This window comes from Rhineura floridana, chromosome 3 (genome assembly GCF_030035675.1).
Source record: "Rhineura floridana isolate rRhiFlo1 chromosome 3, rRhiFlo1.hap2, whole genome shotgun sequence".
Lineage (NCBI taxonomy): Eukaryota > Metazoa > Chordata > Lepidosauria > Squamata > Rhineuridae > Rhineura > Rhineura floridana.
In genome coordinates this window covers 10,140,685-10,167,833 of record NC_084482.1, presented here as the reverse complement: position 1 = coordinate 10,167,833, position 27,149 = coordinate 10,140,685, and the positions used below count along the sequence as shown (strand labels likewise).

Sequence of the window (27,149 nt, the reverse complement as noted above, 5' to 3'; positions counted from 1 at the left end):
TGCGAAGAGCTCCAAAAAGACCTCTCCAAACTGAGTGAATGGGCAGAAAAATGGCAAATGCAATTCAATATAAACAAGTGTAAAATTATGCATATTGGAGCAAAAAATCTTAATTTCACATATACGCTCATGGGGTCTGAACTGGCGATGACCGACCAGGAGAGAGACCTTGGGGTTGTAGTGGACAGCACGATGAAAATGTCAACCCAGTGTGCGGCAGCTGTGAAAAAGGCAAATTCCATGCTAGCGATAATTAGGAAAGGTATTGAAAATAAAACAGCCGATATCATAATGCCGTTGTATAAATCTATGGTGCGGCCGCATTTGGAATACTGTGTACAGTTCTGGTCGCCTCATCTCAAAAAGGATATGATAGAGTTGGAAAAGGTTCAGAAGAGGGCAACCAGAATGATCAAGGGGATGGAGCGACTCCCTTACAAGGAAAGGTTGCAGCATTTGGGGCTTTTTAGTTTAGAGAAAATGCGGGTCAGAGGAGACATGATAGAAGTGTATAAAATTATGCATGGCATTGAGAAAGTGGATAGAGAAAAGTTCTTCTCCCTCTCTCATAATACTAGAACTCGTGGACATTCAAAGAAGCTGAATGTTGGAAGATTCAGGACAGACAAAAGGAAGTACTTCTTTACTCAGCGCATAGTTAAACTATGGAATTTGCTCCCACAAGATGCAGTAATGGCCACCAGCTTGGATGGCTTTAAAAGAAGATTAGACAAATTCATGGAGGACAGGGCTATCAATGGCTACTAGCCGTGATGGCTGTGCTCTGGCACCCTAGTCAGAGGCAGCATGCTTCTGAAAACCAGTTGCTGGAAGCCTCAGGAGGGGAGAGTGTTCTTGCACTCGGGTCTTGCTTGTGGGCTTCCCCCAGGCACCTGGTTGGCCACTGTGAGAACAGGATGCTGGACTAGATGGGCCACTGGCCTGATCCAGCAGGCTCTTCTTATGTTCTTATGTTCTTATTGACAGCTTCACCTGAAGAAGATGAAAAGGAGAAATAGAGCTGCATGTCATCAGCGTACTGATGGCAACGCACTCCAAAGCTCCGGATGACTGCACCCAAGTTTCATGTAGATGTTGAACAGCATGAGGGACAGAACTGACCCTTGTGGAACCCCATAGTGGAGAGTCCAGGGTGCCGAGCAATGTTCCCCAAGCACCACCTTCCGGAGGTGACCTGCCAAGTAGGAGTGGAACCACCGCCATGCAGTCCCTCCCACTCCCAACTCAGCCAGTCTTCCCAGAAGGATACCATGGTCAATGGTATCGAAAGCCGCTGAGAGATCAAGAAGAATCAACAGAGTCACACTCCCCCTGTCTCTCTCCCGACAAAGGTCATCATACAGGGCGACCAAGGCTGTTTCCATGCCAAAACCAGGCCTGAAACCTGACTGAAATGCATCCAGATAATCGGTCTCATTCAAGAGTGTCTGGAGCTGGCCTGCAACCACTCGTTCCAGGACCTTGCCCAGGAATGGAACATTTGCTACCGGCCTATAGTTATTAAGATTTTCTGGGTCCAGGAAGGGCCTCTTCAGGAGTGGTCTCACTACTGCCTCTTTCAAGCAGCCAGTGACCACCCCCTCTCACAGAGAGGCGTTAACCACTTCCCTGGCCCAGCCGGCTGTTCCAACCCTGATAGCTTTTATTAGCCAAGAAGGGCAAGGATCCAGCACAGAAGTGGTTGCATGAACCTGTCCAAGCACCTTGTCAACATTCTCAAGCTGCACCAACTGAAACTCATCCAAGAAATTGGGACAAGGCTGTGCTCTGGATACCTCGCTTGATTCATCTGCTATAACACTGGAGTCTAAGTCCTGGCAGATGCTAAAGGTTTTATCCTGGAAGTGCCTAGCAAATTCATTACAGCAGGCCTCAGATGGTTCTACCTTGTCCCTGGGGCCAGAGTGTAATAGCCCCCAGTCAATTCTGAAGAGCTCCTCTGGGTGGCAGCCTGATGATTTGATAGTGGCAGCAAAATATTATTTTTTGTCAGCCCTCACTGCCCCTAAATACAGCTTACCATAGGCACTTACCAGTGTATAACTGCATCCACTAGGAGTTCGTCTCCATCTGCACTCAAGCCGTCTCCTATATTATTTCATCACTCTCAACTCTGGGGTATACCATGGAGCCGTACGAGCTCTACACAGGAGACGGTGCTCAGGAGCAATCATGTCAACAGCCCAGGTCATTTCTGTATTCCACAGTTCAACCAGGGTTTTGACAGGAGCGCCAGCCCTATCAGACCGAAAACTCCACAGAGCCCTTTGGAAACCATCCGGATTCATTAGGCTCTGGGGGCGGACCAACTTAATAGGTCCCCCACCCTTGCAGAGGGGAAAAGATGCTGTAAGTCTAAACTTCAGAAAGCAGTGATCTGTCCATGACAGAGGGACTGATGCAAGGCCCCCCACATTCAGATCACCAACTCCATGTCCAGATGCAAAAACCAAATCTAGAGTATGCTCTGCTACATGTGTTGGGCCAATGGCATATTGGGACAGTCCCATGGTTGTCATGGAGACCATGAAATCCTGAGCCGCCCCGGATAAGGTGGCCTCGGCATGGATGTTGACATCCCCCAGAACCAACAGTCTGGGGGATCTCAGCAGTACACCCAAGATCACCTCTGTCAGCTCAGCTAGGGAGTCTGTTGGGCAGCAGGGTGGGCAGTACACTATCAAAATCCCCAGTCTGTCCCGCTGACCCAACATAAGGTGCAAACACTCCAGACCAGTAGTCACATGAACAGGGTGCTTGCAGAGAGAGATGGAGCTCCTATAGACCACAGCAACCCCCTCCCCTGCCCTCAGGCCTACCCTGATGCTGAACCAGGTACCCTGGCGGGCATAGCTGGAAGAGGCTGACTCCCTCCTGCTCACCCACCCAGGTCTCGGTTATACATGCCAGATCGGCTGCCTCATCCACTATTAAATAGTGAATGAGGGAGATCTTATTATGCACTGATCTGGCATTTAGGAGCAGCATCCGGAGGCCTGAGAGCTGGCAACCAGCAAACCTGCAGGTTTGGGGAGGACTGGAACAAGGCACAGTCGTTAAGTGCCTTATCTGGCAAGTCCTCCTCACAACATCATATCTCCCTCGACCTGTCACTACACTAATTGGGGGCCCCTCAGGTCTCTCCACTTGGCTCTGAGTCCTCTCTCCCAGGCACATGACTTAAGACCCACAAAAAGGCAGACAAAGCAGGAGGCACCTCAGCCAGCCAGCCAGCTTATGTATCCCCTCCAGAGAAGGGACAGTGGAAGAAATCAGCAACAGCTGGCTGAGGACCTGGGGCCTGGTCCTGTAAGGAGTGACACCTGCTGAGCAGAAGTCCAACAGGGAGAGGGTGGTGGTGGTGGTAGCCGAGCAGCAGCAGCAGCAGCAGCAGCAGCAGCAAGCCAGCAGGCAGGCAGACAGGCAGGCAGGCTGACAGACAGACAGCAGCAACAGCTCTCCTTCCCTGGACAGCAATGGTCCCCTTCCTCCTGCAGGCACTAGGGAAAAAGATAAAACAGATGGGCTTAAGAGACAAGATTTATTGCTACAGTACGGGGCTCTGCTAAAGCATTGCATTCTGCTTGGAGAGAGAATTAACATTTTTCATGATTTGTCCGAACATGAAGCACAGCCCTAGTTTCCAGGCCTGAGCGTGGCAAAGTTAACCATCCCTAGTATACCGGAAGGTCCACCTAGTAAAAACTGACTTTGTTTCTCCAACATCAGGTACTTTCTGTATTCTGGATTGTGTGGAGAATTGTGTGTGCATGGATAGTTCATGATTACATTCCTGCAACACACAAAATATGCTTATAGGCATGATCTAGTACTGAGAAAGAGGAACATAAGAAGGAAAAAACCCAGTGTTGTCAATTGTGTTAACTGATCCCCAAAATGCTTTCTGTTTCCACAGAACACTGCAACTTTCTGTCAGTTCTAGGGATGATATATGGATTCATCTGATATACATCTGGTAGGTTAAGAGCAGTGGTGGCTGATAACCACTGGTGGGGTAGGCAAGTGGGGGTCACTGGAGGTGGGGGAAAGGGGGTCAGAGGAGTTGTGAGGTTGTAAAATATTCTCTTCAAATAAGGGGCATTTGGTTGTCCTGTTCATGAGTTGACAGCTGCTGGAGAGTAGAATCACACGCATATCACACACAAACACACAGTAAGTACAATAAAAACCATGTCAAATGATTTACATAAAAAACCCAAGTACAGAAAGAAAATACAAATCTATCAACACAGTATCAACATAAATAAAATCAGAGAGCCTTACAGAGCAGCAAAATGTGCAATTCCAATCAACATATACATAATTACTTTAAGCGAGTAAATGCATCTTAGATTATTGAAGGAACTGACTAAAGAACCACTGTCTGTTATCTTTGCTAAATTCATGGAGGATGGGTGAAGTGCTGGATGACTGGAGGAGGGCTAATGCTGTCCCTATATTCAAAAAGGGCAAAAAGGAGGAACCTGGCAACTACAGACCAGTCAGCCTGACATTGATCCCTGGGAAAATTCTGGAGGGAATTATAAAGCACCTTGAAAACAATGCTGGGGTTACTAGTAGCCAACATGGATTTATCAAGAACAAATCCTTCCCGATTAATCTTACCTCATTTTTTTGATCAGGTAACCTTCCTCATAGACTGTGGGAATCCTCTGGACATAGTCAATTGGGCTAGTAATTGATCTATTCAAACATTAGATGTGATTTTGTGATGTCTGAATAACTATCAGTCATGAGGCATGATTGAAAAAAATCCTTATCTATACAAGTCTTAGTGGTAGGGTTTTCTAATGCATAAAAATTTATTATATATACAAACATTAGCTAGCATTCATAAAACTTTATATAAAACAATCATATGTAACAATTAATCCCATCTAATACACGTAAGTTTAATGTATATCTAAAAAAAGGCTAGCATTCATAAAACCTTGTATAAGACAATCATGTATTATAATAAAATGTATTTTGGCTGAACATATCCCAAACGTGTTTCAACCATTTCTCGTCATCTTCAGTGGGAGTAGTGAATTTTTATCTGCAGAGTGCTGTTGTGTTCCTTTGGCATTCCTGAGTTATACAAACAATAAGGGCAACCTACACCCTTTCTGTACAGATGTTGCCTTGTGCAATCAAGACTGGAAAATGAATGTTAGGAATCCTTAATGATGCAAGCCTTTCTAATTCAATAAATTGCTTGCTATCTGGCTGAGATAACTACTGAGATTACTACTGGTATTAGTATTACTACTACATCATGCTTTCTTGAAACAGTGGCAATTTGCTTTTCAAAAGTTTCACCCTCGTCTTCTCCTTGATTGGGTGATCGGTAGTAAACTCCAACCATCATGTTCATTTTATTCCTTGCTCCATTTATTTTAATCCAGAGGCTCTCAATGGGGCTACCAAGCTCATCCTCCTGTATTTCTGTGCAGGCATATATATTTTTAACATATAGTACAGCTCTGCCTCCCTTTCTATTCCTTCTGTTACAGGTGAATTTCAGTAGACAGAACTGCACTTTCCCAAACAATATGAGAAATTAGCACTTATCTGAATTTTGTGATGCAGTTCTTCAACCAGTGTTTACAAAAATGCATATTTTAGGGGAAAGTGTCCATACAAATGAATATATGTACAGTGAATCTGTCCAAATGTTGAAAAAGAATTGTCAACAAATATGGAAAAGAAAACAATGGCCCATAGACTGGAAGTGTTCAACATATATCCCAATTCCAAAGAAAGGGGATCCCAGGGAATGCAGTAATTACTGAACTCTTGCCTTAATATCCCATGCAAGTAAAGTAATGCTCAAGATTCTACAACAAAGGCTCTTACCATATATGGAGCGAGAAATGCCAGACGTCCAAGCTAGATTTAGAAAGGGAAGAGGTACCAGAGATCATATCGCAAACATATGTTGGATAATGGAACTGACCAAGGAATTTCAGAAAGAAATCACCCTGTGCTTTATAGATTACAGCAAAGCCTTTGATTGTGTAGATCATGAAAAACTATGGAATGCTTTGAAAGAAATGGGGGTGCCACAATATCTGATTGTTCTGATGCGCAACCTATACTCTGGACAAGAGGCTACTGTAAGGACAGAATATGGAGAAACTGATTAGTCACCAATCGGAAAGGGTGTGAGACAGGTGTGTATTTTATCACCCTATTTGTTTAATCTATATGCAGAACATTTCATACGGAAAGCGGGATTGGACCAAGATGAAGGAGGTGTGAAAACTGGAGGGAGAAATATCAATAATTTAAGATATGCAGATGATACCATACTCTTAGCAGAAACCAGTAATGATTTGAAACAAATGCTGATGAAAGTTAAAGAGGAAAGCACAAAAGCAGGACTACAGCTGAACGTCAAAAAGACTAAAGTAATGATAGCAGAAGATTTATGTAACTTTAAAGTTGACAATGAGGACACTGAACATGTAAAGGATTAACAATACCTTGGCCCAGTCATTAACCAAAATTGAGACAATAGTCAAGAAATCAGAAGGCGGCTAGGACTGGGGAGGGCAGCTATGAGAGAAATAGAAAAGATCCTCAAATCCAAAGACGTATCACTGAAGTCAAGATCATTGAGACCATGGTATTCCCGATCTCTATGTATGGATGTGAAAGTTGGACAGCGAAAAAAGCGGATAAGAGAAATCAACTCATTTGAAATGTGGTGTTGGAGGAGAGGTTTGCTGATACCGTGGACTGTGAAAAAGACAAATAATTGGGTGTTAGAACAAATCAAACCAGAACTATCACTAGAAGCTAAAATGATGAAACTGAGGTTATCATACTTGGGAAACATGAGAAGACATGATTCACTAGAATAGACAATAATGCTGGGGGAAAAAGAAGGGAATAGAAATAGACATTTTAAAAAAATGAATAATCAAATATAAAACATATTAGTAAATAGGCTACAGTCATAATAGAAATACAAATATCCACATAAAACTACTGGTGGATGTATGTCTACATGTGTTGGGGTTTTTAAAAAACCAGTGTTTCCTGCAGTGGTTGTAAGATCTGGAGCTACCCACAGAAGTGCCAGCATCAACATTTAAGCCTTCTGGAATGACATATGAATGTCACCTGCAGACTATAAAAGCTCTGGGACTCTGGACACACAAATTTCAGAGACCTGCAACAATGAAGACTCTTGACTTTACCCTATTCTGCCTACTTGTAGCAGTAGCAAATGAGGCCAAAATATATGAGACATGCAACCTCTACTATATACTAAAACATTTTGGACTGGATCCTTTTAAAGGCATCTATGCAGAACAGTGTGAGTTCTTCCTGTTTGGGTGCACCACTTTCTTTCTGTTGTATTTTAAGGAATACTGTGGGTCCAATTTGATTGTCATCTGCTGTGTTTCCCCCCCCTCCTTTTTTATTTTGCTGAGTGGAGTGTGTTTCACTCTCTCAGTTTTTTTGTGCAAGAATTTATGCTTGCACAATGGAATGCCCCCCTCTCCTCTGCCCTTAAACCCCTAAATCTCTTCTGGGGGGGGTTCTCTCAGCCCTTCGGAGCAGATTTGGAGAGGGGGAAGTTCCCTTGCAGAACCAGAAATCATTGTACTCATGGGACAAGGTAGTTGAATACTACCCTCAGTAACCACCAGGTGTGTGTGTGTGTGTGTGTGTGTGTGTGGGATACAAACAGAAGAAAAAAATTCCCAAAGGGCTAAATATTAGACAATAGGGGGATTATCAAAAAGATCAGGAAACAATGATGAAACAAGGGCATTGGATACTTACCATGTGTTTCATTTGTGTCATTTAGATTTTTTTAAAAAAGTCATACTATTACATTGATGCTGGTAAACATTTTCAAATAACGTGGCAAATTCTGAAAATGGGAACCAAGAATCCATAAAAGTAGCATGACTCAAAGGAGGCATTTGAAAAACCTGAAATGTTTTAGAAATAACACAGAGATGTTAATATGGTTTATAAGCACTGCTTGCTGTCTGACAAAGTTGCAATAGGAAAGACTGAATTTTGAATCCATAAATGTCAAAACTTGAGAACTGTTAAAGTAAAAGTTTTGACAGTGTTGAAATTAAAGTTGAAGGTATAGTAGTCTAAAAAAATCACCACATTTTCCCATTTAAATCTTTCAGAAGCAATTTTAGGAAACAAAATGCATTGTACATTCCTGATTATTGTGCTGTGCCTCTCTACTAGATGTCTGTGCGGCTGATATATCAAGCAAGCTCGACACATTGTACTATGAGAATATAGATGGTGTTCCACGTTATGGAATATTCCAGCTAAGTGGCCTTGAATGGTGTGATAATGGGAGGCACCCCTCACAGAACAAATGCAACACGTCCTGTGATAGTGAGTGACCTCTTTTCTGTTTTTGCCTTCTGAGATCCAAGATAAGAAGTTTATTGCTAAAATGAGACGTGCCAAGGATTAAGGCAGCCTGGGAGCTGAACCCAATGCCTGACAAGACATTCCCCTGAATCCCAAATGTAAGAGGGCTGGTTGTGCTTTCTCAGTGATGAGGGAAAGGCACTTGCCTTCATCCTTATTTCATTTATTTAAAAGAGATTGTAGGGCTGAGGCAAGGGACACATTAACCCTAGTTTGGAAACACGTATTTGCTCTGTTACTTCTAGGAATTTCACACCCAGACAAAAATTCTGGTTAAAGAATATTTGGATTAGTTAAATATTGGTCACATTAAAGATTGTTTCTGCCAACTGTCCTATTTATTTACTCAGAACTTTTTTGTGTGTGACAGTACTCTCTTGTACAGAATACTAGTGCTTCTCACTCTCTCTCTCTCTCTCTCTCTCTCTCTCTCTCTCTCTCTCTCTCTCTTTTGCTGTTAATGGCAGCCATTTTGTGCTGGCACCCACGGCACTTTCATCAAGATATGAGTACTGGCACTTCATTGTTTTTAACCAAAAAAGCATTGTGTATGCTTATTAATGTATTAAAACTTCTATTGTTCCTTTCCATACAAATGCCTAAGGTGGCTTGCAATATAAAAAACTATCTGTCCATAAAAAATTAACGAAAACCCACTTTAAAAAAAAGTGTAGATGCAGCAGATAAAAACTGTCATCAACTAAACCACCAGGGAAATTACAGTGCTGAATCCTACAGGCCAAATGCCTGAGGGAAAAGAAAGTCCTTCATGAAGTGATGGAAGCCCATCAGAGAGGAGGAGAGGCAGGCTTTCCTAGGGAGGGAGTTCCAGAGTTTCAATATGGGCACCAAGAAAACTTGCATATTGGTGAGATACATCAGTGAGCCTCCAGAGAAAGATCTAAATGCATGGGCAGGCATATATGAAATGTGTGAAGGTGGTCCTTTATGTATCCTGGTCCCAAGCTGTTAAATAACACTGACAAGCAAACACCCAACTCATGGAAATACCTAATTGCCTCTCTCTTTATTACACAAAACAACAAGGGATCTCAACTCCATTTGTGGGCTGATTTTATAGTATGTTGGTGTTGATGCATGCATAGGAAATGTTTTGGGACTTTGCTGCAGTGTGGGCTGCTGCTTACTGGCTTGTCTAGTGGTTCCACTATGGACAGCTGCTGCCCGCATTCGTCTTTGCCTGGTATATAATCTAGGAGGAAGACTGGAGTGAGAACCTCTCCTCTGGACTATGATTTAATGGGCTAGTCCTGTGTGTATCTCATGGACAAAACCCACACTCTGCATATACCCACCAGATACTCTTGTATCTATAGTTAGTCTTGGAGCTGTTTTTCATTAACTCGTCCTCATTAATGCCCATTCCAGACTTCCTAGATGATAATATCACAGATGATGCTCTCTGTGTTAAAACAATTGTCAAAAGCACAAAGGACATGAGCGCTTGGTGAGTGGCATCAGCTTCCCTACTTCTAGGAATGAAAACACACACGTACACACAAATAAAGATAAAAAAGGGCTGGAAAATATTATTTTATCAATCTGAAACTTTTAGTCAAAGCTCTTCATTAGGCAGTGAAAAGCTAAATGCATTAGACCAGCACTTTGTGTATTAAATACCATTTAAGTGTCCTTTGACAGCTAGTGCGGTGTAGTGGTTAGAGTGTTGGACTACAATCTGGGAGGCCAGGGTTTGAATTCCCACACAGCCATGAAGCTCACTGGGTGACCTTGGGCCAGTCACTGCCCAGCCACAGAGGAAGGCAATGGTAAACCCCCTCTGAATACTGCTTACCATGAAAACCCTATTCGTAGGGTCGCCATAATTTGGGATCGACTTGAAGGCAGGCCATTTCCATTTTTTCAAATGTCCTTTGGATTTTGCTTTAGGCCAATCTGTTGTGAAAAGTGGAGGGGAAAATCACGTGAGACAGGAAGAACTAGTTGATTTCCAAGATGGTGAACCCAACTATTATACACTGGGCTTATTTTCTGCTAAAAGAGATTAGCTGGTTGGAGTGGGCACACCAAGGTACCTATGTAGATGGTTGCAGGTATGCAATGGTGCAAATTTAACATAAAAGTAGGAAGATGATGTTTCTAAAAATACAAGACAACACAGAACAAACAATGGCCAGGAAGGGGGAAAGCATAAATACTGTATAGCTCAGTGAAAATGTCAACTTGCTGTGCAGCAGAAAAAGGAAATGGCAGTTTCATCTTGGGGACTATTAGCAAATGGAGCATAAATAATATAATTAAATTAAACTTTTGCTCTAACAGTATTTAAACTACTGTGAGTAGCTCTGATCACTCCATCTTAAAAATAAGCATAGATGGGGAAAAATTCAAATAGGCCACTAAAATAATAAATGATGTAGACACCTTTCCCACAAGGAAAGGGGCCTTTTGTTTTGAAAAAAAAAGTAAGGAACTCTAGCTTAGACAGCTTTGGAAATGGTTTAGATCAGTACTAGACAAGGTGATACCTTCCAGTTGTTGTTAGACTACAATTCCCATAATCTCAGACCATTGCTCATGCTAGCTGGGGCTGATGGGTGTTGGAGTTCCATCTGGGGGGCACCACATTGGTCACATCTATGGAGGAAAAGCCTGTTTGAAGGCTCTTTACCTATGGTAGCTAAATAGAAGGAAGTAGTGTTGCTGTGAGTTCCAGATGTCAAGGACAGAGTGAACAACCCTTACCTTCATATCTTACATTTTGTTCTAAATAATAAATAAAATTGTATGTTGCCAGTTGGATGACGATTGAGCTTTACAGAACTATTTTCTTTTAAGAAATCTGGAGTATTGACATGTAAAATAACCTATTTGTTTTGTCCCCACCCCTGTTTGCTCCATTAGGCCCCTCTATCAGATATACTGCAAACAACCTCTGATAAATCATTACTATATACAGTGTCTTTTTGGTAAATCTGTGCAAAGAAGAAAATATTTGCATCGGAACCTGCATCAGCTTGTATAGTGGGTTACCTCAACTTAGGTTTGGTCTGACATCAGATCCAGTCAGAACCTCACTTCATCTCACTTTCTGAAGCGTTGGATTACTTCCTTATTAACCATAATGGGAAACCCAACAAACAACTATAACGTCGATATTTTTTGTCAGAATTGGATGACATTTGCAGGCATAATAGCCCCTTATTAGGATGATAACTACTCATTTTAAGACAAATGGGTGTGTGGGTCTGTGCCAGATGTCTTTGAGAGGTGTTGTTGTCTATAGGGCTTTTTTTGTACAATTGGATGAAATTTGCAGCAGATGTCTTAGGGGATAAAGCCTGACAAATCTCAGACTAATGGTTGGGGAGTTAAGAATAAAAAACAATATTTGGAGGCTATTATATTGTTTTCTGCTCAATCAGCATCGAAGTCTTTATTCATTACTCACAACATTCATTTTAAAATGAATGAAAATTGAACCAAATAGGCCACATTCAATTCAATTTCATTTGTTCTGAAATGGACACGCATGCTGAAAATGTTGACAAACACTATTCAGAAACAAGGAAAATCCTATTAATGTATGTAATCAAAAAGGTCAGTAAAACTGGTCATAAATAGATATTCTGACATCATTCTCTGTTTTATGGCATTATTAACATTTTGTTGATTTTTAAAATTTTTGTATGTTGCCCTGAGCAATGCGATTGCAATGAAAGGCTGGTGTATACATGTTCTAAATAAATAATATATAAAATCTTCATAGTTTTTGTATTCTAAGACTGCTTTTTTACACAGGGGCCCCTCGAAGAGGAAAGTTTAGAAAAATATGCCATCTAGCCATAGACAGGAGTGCCTTCCCAAAGTATGAATGTACAAGGGGAAAACATTGTTTCACTTTTCCATTTGATTTCATCATTTATAACCTCATTAATATTGTTATTGATTCATTAAAACCACATTTATTCATTTAATTAATTTATATCCCACACGTCCACCTAAAGGAGCCCAGGGTGGCAAACATCAACATTTGTTTGAGCAAACATCAACATTTGTTATAATGTCACTCATTTTCCATATGCCTATTCATTTTCAACTTCTTTCAGCTTGTCAACCTGGTGCCTAAAGTGTTCAAAATCTGCCTGGTTTTTTTTACTTTGGTTGACTGTGAGCATTAGTGGCATCCAGGTGTCTAAAAGTAGACTCTCCTAAAAACTGCTCACTTGCACTCTAAAACTGAATGAATACAACCCATTCTGTTCAGTTTTACATTTATTATGAAACAAATGTATCCTCCTACTTCAAACCAGAGGTTCATCTAAAGCAAAATAAGCCTCTTGTAGGAATATGTAATGGATTCTGGGTTATGTGAAAGCCCCAACATTCAGAAGTTAAAAGAATACTTATTTTTGTTTCTCTAAATATAGTTGGCTTGTAGGTGGAACTATATTTAGAGTGTTTCAGATCTACTAAGCAGGTGCAGACTGTAAATCTGGCATCCCTGTTATCTCACACATTGCCTTGTTGTTCTGACCCTCTCTGTTCTCCATCCCCAGAACAAAAACTCTGTAGATTCAGATTAAGTGCATCATTTTAACTGAGCCTTCCAGATGAGGATCAAAGTTGAAATCTTTTTTTAAACTGAGAACAAACTATGCTTCATCCCACAGAATACATTGTGAGATATGATGGAAGAAAATCGACAAAGGAATGTCATAGTCATTTTTCTTTTATCTTTAGAAAGTTGAAGGAGGGCAAGATTATTTGTGTTGGAGAATGAAAAACACTGAAATGGTCCCCAAATACTGTTTGGAGGAATAATGCAGCCTTGAGTCTTCCTTTCTTCAAGGAGGTATCCCACTTCAATCAGTCCTGAAAATGCATGTTTAGAAGCCCAAGATCTCAGTATCACAAAACATGTGGACCTATCATAGCCTGATCTAGAGAAAAGTGTGTGTTATGATATATACCATGTTCCATTGAAAAACCAAACTCAAATGTTGCACTTGAGAATCTCAAAGCTACTAGGTGGAGCTTGCTTCTTTCTTGAGACTCTTCTGTCAGTCTGTGTGCGCGCATGTGTATATGCATGCATATAAAAATTCTTAATCTCAAAATGTCACACCTGAAAAAATGACTGATTAATGTAATGCTCAAAAACATTTGCTTTAGCACCCCAATGAAGATAAGGAGCCACTCATCCATGTCTTTTCCTCCTCTGCCTTTTAACCTGTTTTCTTACATAAGGCAAGTGGGAACACCCTCCTATTTTTTTGGGTAGAATTTCTCTCCCCAACTTTCAGTGGGATTGCTTCATCCCCATCATCCCAAGAAAAGGTCAAAAAAGAAATATTTAATTTTTCTGGCTCAGCTTTAATTCAAATCATGCTGCCTGAAATGGGGGATGGGGTGGATGTTGTTGTTCGGTGGCGTACCAAGGGCGGGGTGGGCGGGGCACCCCAGGTGCAGGCAATAAGGGGGTGCCGTACAGCCACTGCTCACTCTGCCATGTTGCCGCCCCCTGCCTGCGTTAGCCGCCAGAATGCAGGAGAGGAGGGTCCCCTGCAGGGCCCACTCCAGGAATGCTGGGGCCCTTGGGCATCAGCTTGCCCTGGCCCCTGGTGTGTGTGTGTGTGCGTGCGTGTGTGCGTGCATGCATGCATCACATGTGCACGCACGCACGCACGTGCCCCACCATGTCTCCACTTACCTTTCTGCTGTCTTTTACCATTGCCCTTAATGAAGATGACGGCCGTGGTTTCCCTAACGAGATGACATCTCTGCTGCCATCTTTGTTGATGGCACACGTGTGTGCTATGCGCGCACATCTCTGCCATCAACTAAGATGGCAGCAGGGGCTTCAGTACCTTAGGGAAACTGCAGCCGCCATCTTCATTAAGGGCAATGGTAAAAGACAGCAGAAAAGTAGGTGGGGGTGTAGGGGCCCCATGGATCGCGGAAGGGGAGCGGAGGGGCAGCTGAGGGGCCCCCTGTAGCTCCAGGGGCCATTGGGCCAGTGCCCAACCTGGCCGCCCTTTAGAACCGGCCCTGGTCCCCTGGGCTGAAAGACTGGAGTGGAGGCCTCAGCAACAGCCTCCCCAACCAGGGCCAGATCAGGGAAGAGGAAGAGGAGGGCCATACTGCGGGGAAAGAGGCAGGCTGCAGGCTGGGATGTGCAAAAAACTGGGGAGGGGTGGAATTAAGTGGGTATTTGCCCACCCAAGCAGATAGCCTGTGTCTTGCCCGACTGTGTGGTGCCTCCTCTTCCTGTTTCTCTTTCTCATCCACAGTATGGCCCTGTTGGGGAAGCTATTGCTGAGGCTTCCACTCTATTGTTTGGTTGGGGGGGGCTCCTCTCCTGCCTCCTTCTCTCTGGTGGCGGTGGCAGATTGGCGGCAAATCCATAGTGGCTGCCGGTCTCATCCCTACAATCCCCTTGCATGCTGATTGACTCCCACCATCTGTTGTGGGAAGGAGAGAGTTCTGAGCAGTTGACAGTAAGAGGTTTAAAGAGAGGCAAGGAGGGCGGACAGTCAAGCCCAGGTATTTACTTTAATTCTGTAGGCAGAGGTTCTCAAACGGTGGTCTTCGCCTCCTTTGCCCCGTGGCTTGGAATTACTTAAAAAAACTGTGCTGGGGGCTGGGGCTAGTTGGGAGGGTGGGAAGGGATATCACTGCAAGCTCAGCCAGCAGCAAACTTTTGGTGTGATGGGGGCTTGCTTTTAAAAAAGTTATGGAGGGAAGGATGGAGCAGTGGGTGGGTCCCTGCATGCTCAGAATGCTGTTCGTTGCAAGCAAGGTGGAGCTGGTAGCAGGTGCTTCCTTGGCCCAGGGAGGATCTTTGCTGAAGGGTGGGGGGTAGAGGGGGGTAAAGGTATATAAGCAGGTGTGCTTACCTACTGAAGGGGGTTGCTCAAATTGTGTGTGTGTGTGTGTGTGCGTGTGTGTGTGTGTGTGTGTGAGAGAGAGAGAGAGAGAGAGAGAGGCTGTAAGGGAGCATGGCATGACTCATGAAGGGACCCTGCACGTCTAAATTTGCCACTGCACTACTGTTTGAAGTTATTAATGATGATGATGATGATGATGATAGTGTAGTGATTAGAGTGTTGGACTTGGACCTAGGAGACCAGGGTTGAATCTCCACTTGGCCATAAAACTGGCTTGATCTTGGACCATCCGCTGTTTCTCATCCTAACCTACCTCACAGGGGTGTTGCAAGGATAAAATTGAGGGGGGGGAAACCATGAGCTTGTTGGAGAAAAGGTGGGATAGAATATAATAAATAAAGTGGTCCCCAGGGAGAATGAGTCCCTTGGGCTGAAAAAGATTCCCCACCCCTGCCTTAGAGAAAGGGAAGAGAACCTCCAGCAGTGGACTCTGCAACGAAGGATTCTCTATAGCAGGGTTAGGGGCCATGTCATCCTGTAGATGCTGTTGGATGCCAACTCCCATTATTCCCAGTCAACATAGCCAGTGGTCAGGAATGATGGGAGCTGTAGTCCAGCAGCATCTGGAGGGCCACAGGTTAGCCATTCTTGCTTTATAGTGCTGCTGCCTTCTTTTTAAGCACAGGCAATGCTTTCCCCATCACTGATGTTGGAAAAAGAGCTTAATTCTTGCCTGCCATAGAGCTTTTAGAGCAGGGTTGGGCAGCATGTGGGACTTGTTATTTATTGCAGGCGGGGAAAGCTTGGAGTGGGAGTAAGGGCTGGAGGGGGTAAAGCTGAGCGGATGGAGTGATGGAAGGAGGAGGGAGGGGAAAAAAGCTGTATGCAAGTGATCGGTTCAGACCTTGGCAGAGTGATTTATCCCTCTCCTGGCAATCTGCTAAGTGTAACCTGCTAACCACAGAGTTTTAAATTTATTCATCACCTTTTAATTCCATTTTTTTTCTACGGAATCCAAAGTGGCATTTTAGCCTACCCGTGGAGGTAAATTAGGCTGAGAGATAGTGAGGCCCAAGGCCACTCAGCCAGATTTACAACTGACTGGGGATCAGAACATAGATCTGCCCTGTGGCTGTAAACACACTAGTCACCAGATCAAAGTGTTTCCATTCACCACACCTGAAGGGGGAACAGATTGATCTGCTGATCAGCTGCAAAATCTCTTTGGTGCTTTTTTTTTTTTAAACGCGCTCAAACTGCTCCCAGGAGGTTTAACAGTACAAAGGGGCAGCATTTGACTCGCATTGTGTACCCCCATTTTCAGAAAAGAGAGGTGGAGACACATTGGAACTGGCAGAACAGGGAGTGTGTTTCTGAATGTTCCCAAAATGGCTGTTTTAGAACTGCAACTCCCTTGCAAAAGCAAAAAATCTTCTAGAGCCAGATCCCAACCAAGGCCAGTAGAAGTGAATCCTACTTATTTCCAAGTCAACATGTTTAGGATTACATCCTAGCAATCCAATCCCAAGCAGGTTTACTCAGAAAGTAAGTTCTGTCAGTGGTGCCTGGAGTCTTAACGGGATTCTTATTGTTTGTATTGGTTCAGCCTCTCCATTAAGCCACTCTCTCCTCCACTTTTTTTTTACCTCAGCCTCTCCCTCCATTAAGCCACTTTCTCCACTTTTACCTCAGCCTCCCCCCATTAAGCCACTCTCTCCTCCACTTTTTTTACCTCAGCCTCTCCCTCCATTAAGCCACTCTCCTCCACTTTTTTACTTCAGCCTCTCCCTCCATTAAGCCACTTTCTCCTCCACTTTTTACCTCAGCCTCCCCCCCATTAAGCCACTCTCTCCTCCACTTTTTTACTTCAGCCTCTCCCTCCATTAAGCCACTTTCTCCTCCACTTTTTTACCTCAGCCTCTCCCCCATTAAGCCACTCTCTCCTCCACCTTTTACCTCAGCCTCCACCCATTTATACACCCTTGCTCCCCTCCTCCTCCACTTTTTATCTCAGCCTCTCCTCATCTCCCCCATTTTGCGTCTCCCCTCACTTTTCTCCCTCAGCCTCTTTTCTCTCCACACCTATTTGCCCAATTCCATTTTACCTCTATGTCCCCTCCCCCACCTTAATTTAAAAAACTGCTCAAGCCCCACTGACCCTCTCAGCTTGAGAGTGCGCAGTGTGGAGCCCATGGGGGGAGTGGCCAAGCTCCCTCAGCAGCCCCTTTTCCCCTCCTTTCCCTCGCTGCTTCCCTCAAGAAAGACTGTCGAGTGGCGGATCCTACTCATCCACCGAGGCTCTTTCTCTCCACTGTCCACCTTCTTAGTTGAGGTGGCGGCGGTGGTAGATCGGACTATTGCGACTGTGAGGGGATTATACAACATGCAGGGTTTTGCTTTTGCTTTTTTAGCTTCTCCCGCCCGCCTGTCAGAGAGACAAGAGACAAGTCCCCATTTCCCCCCATTGACGCAGCAACTGCCATGTGAGAAGACATGGAGGCAAAAGATGTCTATAGGAAGCAGTTGGTCCCACCTCACTAGGGCCCCACGCAAGGTTGTATAGAAGAGGGGAGTGTTAAAAATGATCCACTCTGGGTGTCAAATATGCTAGGTATGCCACTGTTGTTTAATATCCATCCAAACATTTTTCATTTTTCAGGGTAGCCAATATCTCAGGGCAATGGTTCCCAAACTTTTTTCCTAATGGACCACTAAACAATTGCTGAGGTTCTTGGCAGACCACTTAATGATTTTTCTGTCTGTTGTAGCAGTTGTAATGTGAGGTGCTAAATATTTTTAGATGCATTTATATTGTTTCTTTTATTTCTTATATTATTATATTACAATTTAAATTCCATAGAATTCATATGGTAAGTGTTCACAACAGACCATCTGAATAAAGTTTGTGGACCACTGATGGTTCACAGACCACAGTTTGTGAACCCTTGCCTTAGACTGTAGACACAGACTTTGAAAAATATCCATGTCACTTCAACAAATAATCAACATTATTGTACCCGGGAGAGATGCTAAAGAGGTCCTATAGAACTCCAGTCTAATTGGCATGGATGCCTTTACCAACACTAGCAACTCCCCCTGCAAATGTTTGGTGTTCTCTGAGTTGCTGTTACTTATTTTGGGGGTCTCAGTTCTCAGGGAAGTCAAATCAGTGGTGTGGGGCACTGCAGTTGATGCACTCAACTTAATATTGCAAAGCGCTTTGCAAACTCTGATGATCAGCTGGTGTCTGCAAACTCCCTTTTGGTCCAGCTGAGTCTTTACTTTCCATATCCCTGATGTCACATATGTCATCAGGTATAGGACAGGTAGGTGTGGCTTGGCTGAAACTCCCTTGCAGGCTAAATGAAGGAGCCTGGCAGGCCTGATTAAGTCCATGGGCCAGAGGATCTCCACCAATGCCCCAGTATATATTGTTATGCTGCTGGTTTATAATTGAATTGTTGAGTATATTTATGGTTAATAGCCTTGAATGGTTAACTAATGGGAGCTAATAGTGAGGAGCATTCTGCTTTATGAAAGAGGTATTGAAAATCCATGCTTTTCAAAAGAAGCTCTTCCTTGACATCAATGGTGAGTACCACAATGCATTACAATTCTCTCTCTCTCCCTCCCCCCCCTCTCTCACACACACTTTTAACAACTATGTACTGGTATTTGGGAACAATCACTCGGTTGATGTCACAGATGACTGTACATGCATAGTTGATTAAAAATATATGTCCAATGTAACACCAATGTTTCCTGTAGCAGCCATAAGATGTGGAGCTGCTCAGAGCCTTAGGGAACTTGTAGCATGTGGTTGTAGCAACTACACAATCTCTAAGCCCTCACTGATGACATAGGAATGCCAATTGTAGACAGAGTGGGTCATTCCCCCCCCCCCAGTCTGGAGCCATAGGCTATAAAAACTCTTGGACTCTGGGCATACCGCCTTTGAGAGATCTGCAGTAATGAATGCTCTGGACTTTGCCTTCTTCTGCCTACTCATTGTAGCAACTGAGTCCAAAAAGTATCTAAAATGCCAATTGCATGATGAACTGATAATCCGAGGACTGGATGGTTATCATGGTATTGGTATAGGACACTGTGAGTTCTGTCATTTGGGTGCACAATGTCCTTTAAAATTGTAGGTTTGATTTAGGTCAATTTTAATTGTTATTTGCTGTGTTTCTTTCAGCTTCTTTTTGTGAATCAAGTGTGTTGTATTCAGCGTTGTTGTTTAAAACGTATACGATCTTTCTCTGAGTTGAACATTTGCTAATATTCTACATTTTCAGAATGGGTCCTAGTAACCCATAGAACCAAAATTGGGTATTGAGACATTTGAAATCCTTTCAACAAGTGTTAGAAGTTTGAAAACATTTTTATTTGTGCTGCTTCCTGTTCTGTGTGAAAGACTGAATCTTGAATCTGTGAATGCCAAATGTGAGAATAATTAATGTTAACATTTTGAAAAACTTAGATTGGCTAGAATGTTGAGACATATAAAATGCAATTTTCTGTTTTGAAGTTTTGCAATTGATTGGTAAAGAAGCAAATTACACTCCACATTTCCAATGGTCAACCTATGCTTTCCTGCCAGGGTTGTGTTTGGTCCTATTTTCCAGTCAGTTTGACACAGCACACTACGAGTTTACAGATGGCCATCCATATTATGGATTATTTTATCTGAGTGGCTTATTGTGGTGTGACAATGGGAGGCATCCCACAAAGAATGGGTGCAATATTGACTGTGAGAGTAAGTGATGACTCTTTACTTTTGCCTTTTCTGACTCAAGATAAAGTGTTTATTTGGGAAACAAGATGTGTCAGAGCTTAAGCCTGCCTGATAGCCATACATTTTGCCCTGCAAGCACCTGTTATGTTGTCTCTACTCACTGGTGAGCATTAGACACTCTGCTCTTGCTCAAAGACACTGCTGGTCCTTCATCCCTGACTGGGTCCTTCATCCTTCAAGATGTTCTGAGCCCCACTAAGTCTCAACCCTGCCAGGTTAGCTACCTGGCCATGATAACAGAACTATAGAAAATTTCCTCAAACCCAATTACTAGTATTATTCTATCCAACACAGAAAACCAGATCGAGATTACATCCACAATATATATTTAAAGCACATTAAAACCACAAGATTTCCCCACAGTAGTTTTCTCCTCACAGACCGTGGCTGAGACCACTTAGCTCAGGAAGGGAGACTGCAGGCAGCAGGGGGGATAGTACACCAGCAGGATCCCTATTTTGTCCTGGTCAGAACTTTGATTTGCCCTTCTTTATTGGTTTCATTAACTTCCCTCACAGAGTTCCTGGATGACAATATCGCAGATGATATTGAGTGTGTGAAGAAAGTTTCTGCAAGCAAGAAAGGGATGTTTGTTTGGTGAGTGGCATCAGCTCCCCGATGTCTAAAAATGATAACAGAAATGTAGTTGACAATATTATATAATCAAATCAAGTACAATTTTTTTTACTAGAAGCCCCTTATTACAATGTGGTGAAAAGAGGGTTTGCGTAAGTACAGTTTAAGAACCCTTTACATTTTACTTCAGGACATTCCGTTATGAAACATGGTAGAGGAAATAGAGGAAATAATGTGTGAGAGGAAGAAGAACTCACTGATCTTCATGATGGTGGACTCAACTAAGTCCATGGTGGGCTTAGATTCTGTTAAAGGAGATTAGGGTGGTGGTGGTGGCGGTGGCGGCAGGGAAGAACAAAGTATATGTAAATGGGAGCATGCACATCATCCAATGGTGCAACTTCATCATAAAACCAGAAAGATGAAAGTCTGTGGTAATGAAGAACAGTGGCAAGCTCAGTGTACATTTGGCTGCGATCTTTTAACCCTATTAGGCAGTGTTGGGCAGCCTCCACCTTGCAGGCCTAATTAGGGTCTCCAGGCCCACTGTGAAGCCATTTGGCCCAAACATGTCTACCTGTCTATCAGTGATCAAGGAGTTGGAAACATTCCCCTACAATGAAAAGATAAAGTGTCTGGACCTTTTTAGTTTAGAGAAAAAATTCTATGGGGGAGGCATGATTCAATTGTGTGGAGGGAGCATAAAGACATCTCTCTCTCTCTCTCTCTCTCTCTCACACACACACACACACACACACACACACACACACACACACACACACACACACACACACACACACACACAGAGCGAGAGAGAGAGAGAGAGAGAGAGAGAGAGAGAGCTTTTGTATAAGTCACTTCTCGCCTCTTTGGTAGTTCATGGGTGACTTCTCTGACCATTTGGGTAGACTGGGCTTCATTTTTCAGGTTATATTATATGTGGAGAAAGTTCAGCATACCTTTTAGAACAGAAATGCAAACTGCCCCCTCACAAGAAGACTTTCCTTTATTTACCTCTTTCTGTTACTTGTTGGTGTTTTCTGGGAATGACAAAGAGCCAGCGCTCTCACCATTTTGCAAAGCTAGCAATTGTTTAACAATGGCAAACACCCTTGTTCTGTACTGCTGAGCTTGGATGGAATATGTTTGCATATTGCATCAATGTGATAGATTAACAATGGCACATACTCTTGTTCCATACTGCTGAACTTAGATGGAATACATTTGCACAAATGTGTTCAATATGAATAGGAGAATACTGTGTTTAGAAATGTATCTTGTTGCCAGGCGGATAAAAATATTTCCGGACCATCATGTTTCAAGAATAGTGAAAAATTTGCTATCTGCAAGTAATTTATTCTGTTTTTCTCTCTTTTACCCTGTAGGAAGACCTTTGAAGAATACTGCATACACCCTATGCCTTCAATATTGTATTGGGAATGTAACAGGCATTGAAATACAGGAACCAATGTAAACCTTTGTCACTCTCTGCACTTGTGATACTACCACCTCTCATCCTGCATCAGCTGATTCATGAAGAAGGCAGGCGTAAAACACTTGATCAAAAGTTAGGATAATCTTCAAAACAATCATAACTCTTGTTTTACAAAGGATATTTCTGACACTTACAACTAGGCTGAATCTTGCAAATCAGTATATGAATTGGATCCATTCAGACTATGATTATGGAATTCCATTCCAAATTATATTTAGCAAGTCATTGAAATATACACATGAAGGTATATAATATTTCTATTGCATTATTCTTTTTGAAATGAGGCAAAATGGGAAAAGGAACAAACACAAAATACACAGATAATTGCATTCCATATGATGGGGTTATTAAATCCCTACTAAATAAAAGTCCCTGTTAACAAGCAAAACCTTTTCTCCACATCCTCTCCACTTTTCTGAAGCAAAGACAAAAATTCTGAAACCGTATTTGAATGGAAACATAAATATCCTACTCCAAAACTTTCCAGAAATATTCATATTTGGTAAATATCCAGTTTACTTAAAGGCCAAACATAGTGTGGTACTCAGTGCTTTCTTGGTAAAAAATGAGATGCTAGTACTCATATCTTGATAAAAGTGCCATGGGTGGCAGCACAAAATAGCTGCCATGGGCAACAACAACAGAAAAGAGGTGCTGGTACTCCATACCGTTGAGTACTGTCACAAAAAAGGCCCAGGTAGCACTATATGTACAAACCTCAGACTCATGCATTCCATCTTTGCTCTTCTCTACTTCTGCTTTCAGCTCATCCCAGTTTGTCATTTTGTCCGAATCAGGGAAAACCATGGTTAGAACAAGCCAAGATCATATTGTGGTTTCTGATCCTGGGTTGTTTGGATAAAATCATAGTTAAAACTAACCACAGTTCCCAGTTCAGACAAAACAAACTGCAGTTAGTAGAACACAGAAATAGATGTTTCTGATATCGTCCTCACAGCCATGCCAGAGGATAGACCAGTACACATACTATTAAACTATGATTTAGCATTACGTTAGAACAAAGTCAACACACATGCTATGGAGTCCTCTTCTGAACTGAAAAAACATTAGGTTGGATCTTAGGGCTGGGTGAGAAATTTGATTCAGTTCACATTTCAAGCCAAGTCTATCAAATTTGCACTTTCCAAAACAATATGAGAACTGAAACACAGCCATCCTTCAAAATTTGCACTTATTTGAATTTTGTGATGCAGTTCACCAACCAATGTTTACAAAAACGCATATGTTAGGGGAAAGTGCATAAAAATGATAAGAATGAAAATAACATGTAAAATGCATTATATGACAAGAAATGGCTTGGAAAAATGTGTTTATTAGGAGAAATTTGCACTAAAATGCTGGAGAATTTTTGTGAGAATTTTTTTTTTAAAAAGCCTAAATTGCTGCAGAAATGTGAGAACTGAATTTAAGACTGAAAAAAAAGAGAAACAGAGAGAACCAAAATTGACTGGTCTTTCCATCTCTAATCCAAGTTAAGTTACACTTAGTTCCCAATGATATCAATGTGAGTTAAGTTAGCCACGATTAACTTTTCACATGGACATTAGCAGACTGGGACCACATAGCAGGGCTGCCAGCACTTGTTGGTTTAACTCAGAACATTCAGATACTTTTTCTCTACCGCCAATCCCATGTGGCCTCTCTAGGGGTAAGAGTTATGCTGGTGAATCAATCTTTGAGTAATATGTGCCCATATTGCCTGCAATTCTGCTGTGTGTGGTTTCTGCCATAGTTCCCATCTGGGAAATACTTGCTGCTCCCACCAACTCTTTCTACCCCCTGCTTTTGGCCTGCACCCAGCATGCAGCAGCCTCCACACTCCTCTTACAAGTATTCTAGGCTTCAATTCAAGGCCCACCTTCTCTTTCCGCTTCACCTCCTCCTGAGCCCTGTAAACAACTTTTTTCTCCAACTCCCTCATAATTCTGATGCCCTCCTCCTTAAATTCTCCTTTCCAGCTCCTCTTTGCCCTTTCAATCCTGGCTTGGGTCCACTGTAGCACCCCCCCAACATTTGGTGCTTCAAGCTCCACCTCCATGGGGTGGTCCCATCAATTGTTCTGCCCTTGTATTTCCTCACTCTAGCATAGTCCATTCGGATTCCTTTCCTCCTAGTCCACAAGATCATAAGGTGACCACTTATTCTGCATCCAACCCAGTGAGTGAAACTGTGCTGCCATGCTGCTGGCTAAATGGCATTCAAGCCAATGAAGGTGTCTGCTAATGTATTTTAAGCCCATTGCACCCTAAAAATCTTTTGTGAGACCCTGCAGAATAGCATAGAAGGAACTGTTGTTAGCATTAGTCTTAATACATCATCTTACAGACAGACAGTATATCTGAATTTCTTGACAATCTCCACAAGCAAAGTCTCCCATAGTCCCACCGCATCTCCAACTATGGCTATAATCAAAGCTATTATCTGTTACAGTAGAACACGTAAGACAATTGGATAGTCAGAGTGATGTATAGAGCAGGCTGAACCCATAGAACAATACTGGTATGGAATGTGGGAGACCCATCCTGAAGGTGTCCCATCCCCAATGCTGTCAGAAGCAACACACAGGCCTCAAATTGGAAAAAGCTCCATAAGGCCCAATAAAATATTGGAGACATGGGACTCTGAATATTGGGTGAGGGGGACTGGCTTTGAATCTTCTAAAGCTGAAATTCAGCAGTGTTATCACTCCCCACAAAGCTAAACCTGCTAACTTAACCCTTATTTTTTCTGGCTTTCAGGCCACCAGACTGTCAGGACCAGACAGAACTCTATGATCTGATAAACTAGCATGGGCCAATCCTGTAGATAACCTTGGAGAGCTCAAAAAGTGTCAAACTCTTTACCTGCTCTGACATGATGGGAATGTGTGCTGGGAGCAAGGGACAACATTATGGCCTTCTCCACTTCAGACCACCAAGCTCCAACAGTTGCTAGCAGCATTGGCTCTGGGCAAATCCTGGCGCAAGGTGACACCTCCAGAATATGTGCCAACTGGTTCCATGACAAGCATCTGCAATGCAACTGTCAATGCCCAGAATGTGGTCCACAAGTATATTGAAGTGGAAACACTGGCTAACAAAGGCCATGACCAACTCCCATACCCAAAGTTTTCTGGAAGTCAGAGAACTAATAACTTATTCACTTTTTTGAATTATCTGTTGGCTATAGATACATTCTTAAACCGCAAGGTGTTTTTTTTTTGCCTATTAGTGAATTTCTCTCCTTTTTAATCTAGGAGGTAAGAAATGGGATGCTGTGCAAGTTTGCTGAGAATGGATTGATTGTTTGCATGCTTATTGAGTTCAGTGGGATTTACTCTGCAATCATGCTTAGCATAGGTGAAACTGACTATAGGGGAGGAGGAGAAGGCAGAGGGGTGGAGGAAGGGAGGGCAAGGGGAGAAGGAAGGGAGAACAAAGTGAGAGGGGGAGGGCAGGTTTGATCATTTACATGGTTTTGAATTCAATGGGATTTACTTCAGCAGTCACGGTTAGTATAGGTGAAACCGACCTGGAGGAAGCGAAGGAGTAGGGGAAGGGGGAGGCTGGAGTGAGAGAGAGGGCTGGAATAGGGAGGGGGAGGGGGAGGGGGGAGACAGGGAGACAGGGAGGGGGAGGGAGGAAGAAAGGTGAGAGAGGGAGGGCAGGTTTGATTATTTACATGCTTATTGAGTTCAATGGGATTTACTCCTGTGCAATCATGCTTAGAACAGGTGAATCTGACCACAGGGAGGAAGAGAAGCGGGAGGGACAGAGGGAGGAGGGACGGAGGGCTGGAGTGGGGAAGGGAGGAGAGGGAGGAGGGGACAGAAGATGAGTGGAAGAAGGGAAAGCCCCTTTCCTGTCCAAAAGGAAAACATTGTTAATAGTATCATTATTTTTCGGGGTTACCCCCCACCTTTTTATTCTAGAGCAGATACATGTAGTCTCCCACTCAAATTTAAACCAAAGCTGTCCCTGGCCACATCCGAAACAGATGTTTATTCTACGTTTAAAAGTCATGGCTTCCCCAAAGAATCCTGGAAAATAACGTTCCTGCCCATTTGGCTGGGGCGAATTTGCCTACACCCTATTAGAGGGAAGGCTCGGGAAGGTTCCAGAAAATTGTGTAATAGGTCAGGTGGTGCATATTGACCAATTGGGCAAGGGTTTTGAGCAGGCTATATATAGCCTGCTCCTCCTTAAGTGTGCGCCTTTTTTCGCCTTGCGGCATGTTGGGAAGGCTCTGTGACTGGTCTCGACCTCGCTGCCTCGCCCTAGCTCCTGTTTCGTTGGTGGTTGTATTGCGTGACGAGTTTTTTCCTGCTTCTAATTTGTTGCTTAGTTTAATTGTGTTAGTGGTGTCCCCCTTTTCCCTGTAGCCCCCATTGCCCTATACACCCACCCTCTTCCACTCCCCGCAATATTTGTTTTTTCCCCAATCTTTAGCTGGGACGTTAACGTAGCGTATTCTTTATTTTCCTAGCTCTATAATCTGTTCTTGTGCTTTTGCGGCTCTGCTGTTGCCGGTTACATTAATATAATATAAAATCCGTTGCTCATTTACCGCGTTGCGGTTCGGCGCGTGCTGGGCAGCCCCTTGCTTTGTTTATTTCTGCATTGTGGGCTTACCGTGCTTGTTTGGGAGTTTTTATTTGCGGAGGATTCGGCGGGGCGACGCCCGCAGGTCTGCATCGTGTGCGGCCGTTTAAGTCCCCGCACTGTGCTTGCCTCCGGCTTGATTGTTTGGGATTGCAGTTATAGTTAGCTATTTTTTGTCGCCTTTGGGAGTTTGCCTATTGCCATTAGATTACCAGGCTATTTCATTTAAAACTCCCCATCCCCTTCTCTCAGTTCTATTCTTCCGCTGATCAGCTGTGAGGCTGGATCAGCTGTGAGGCGGCGCAGGAGGCTTTTCCTTGTTTCCTTCCAGCCGTTTGTATCCATTTGAATTTCCCGCTTTT

At 43.1% G+C, this 27,149-nt stretch overlaps 1 protein-coding gene across 1 annotated transcript; it reads left to right on the top strand.

Annotated features, from left to right (window-relative positions):
- The first annotated feature begins 19,288 nt into the window (after window positions 1-19,288).
- LOC133382074 (lysozyme C, milk isozyme-like) lies at window positions 19,289-22,146 on the top strand. Its single transcript, XM_061621726.1, has 4 exons — window positions 19,289-19,424; window positions 19,921-20,076; window positions 20,634-20,712; window positions 22,077-22,146. Exons 1-4 carry the CDS (start codon window positions 19,289-19,291, stop codon window positions 22,144-22,146), a joined length of 441 nt encoding a protein of 146 aa, XP_061477710.1.
- The last annotated feature ends 5,003 nt before the right edge of the window (window positions 22,147-27,149 follow it).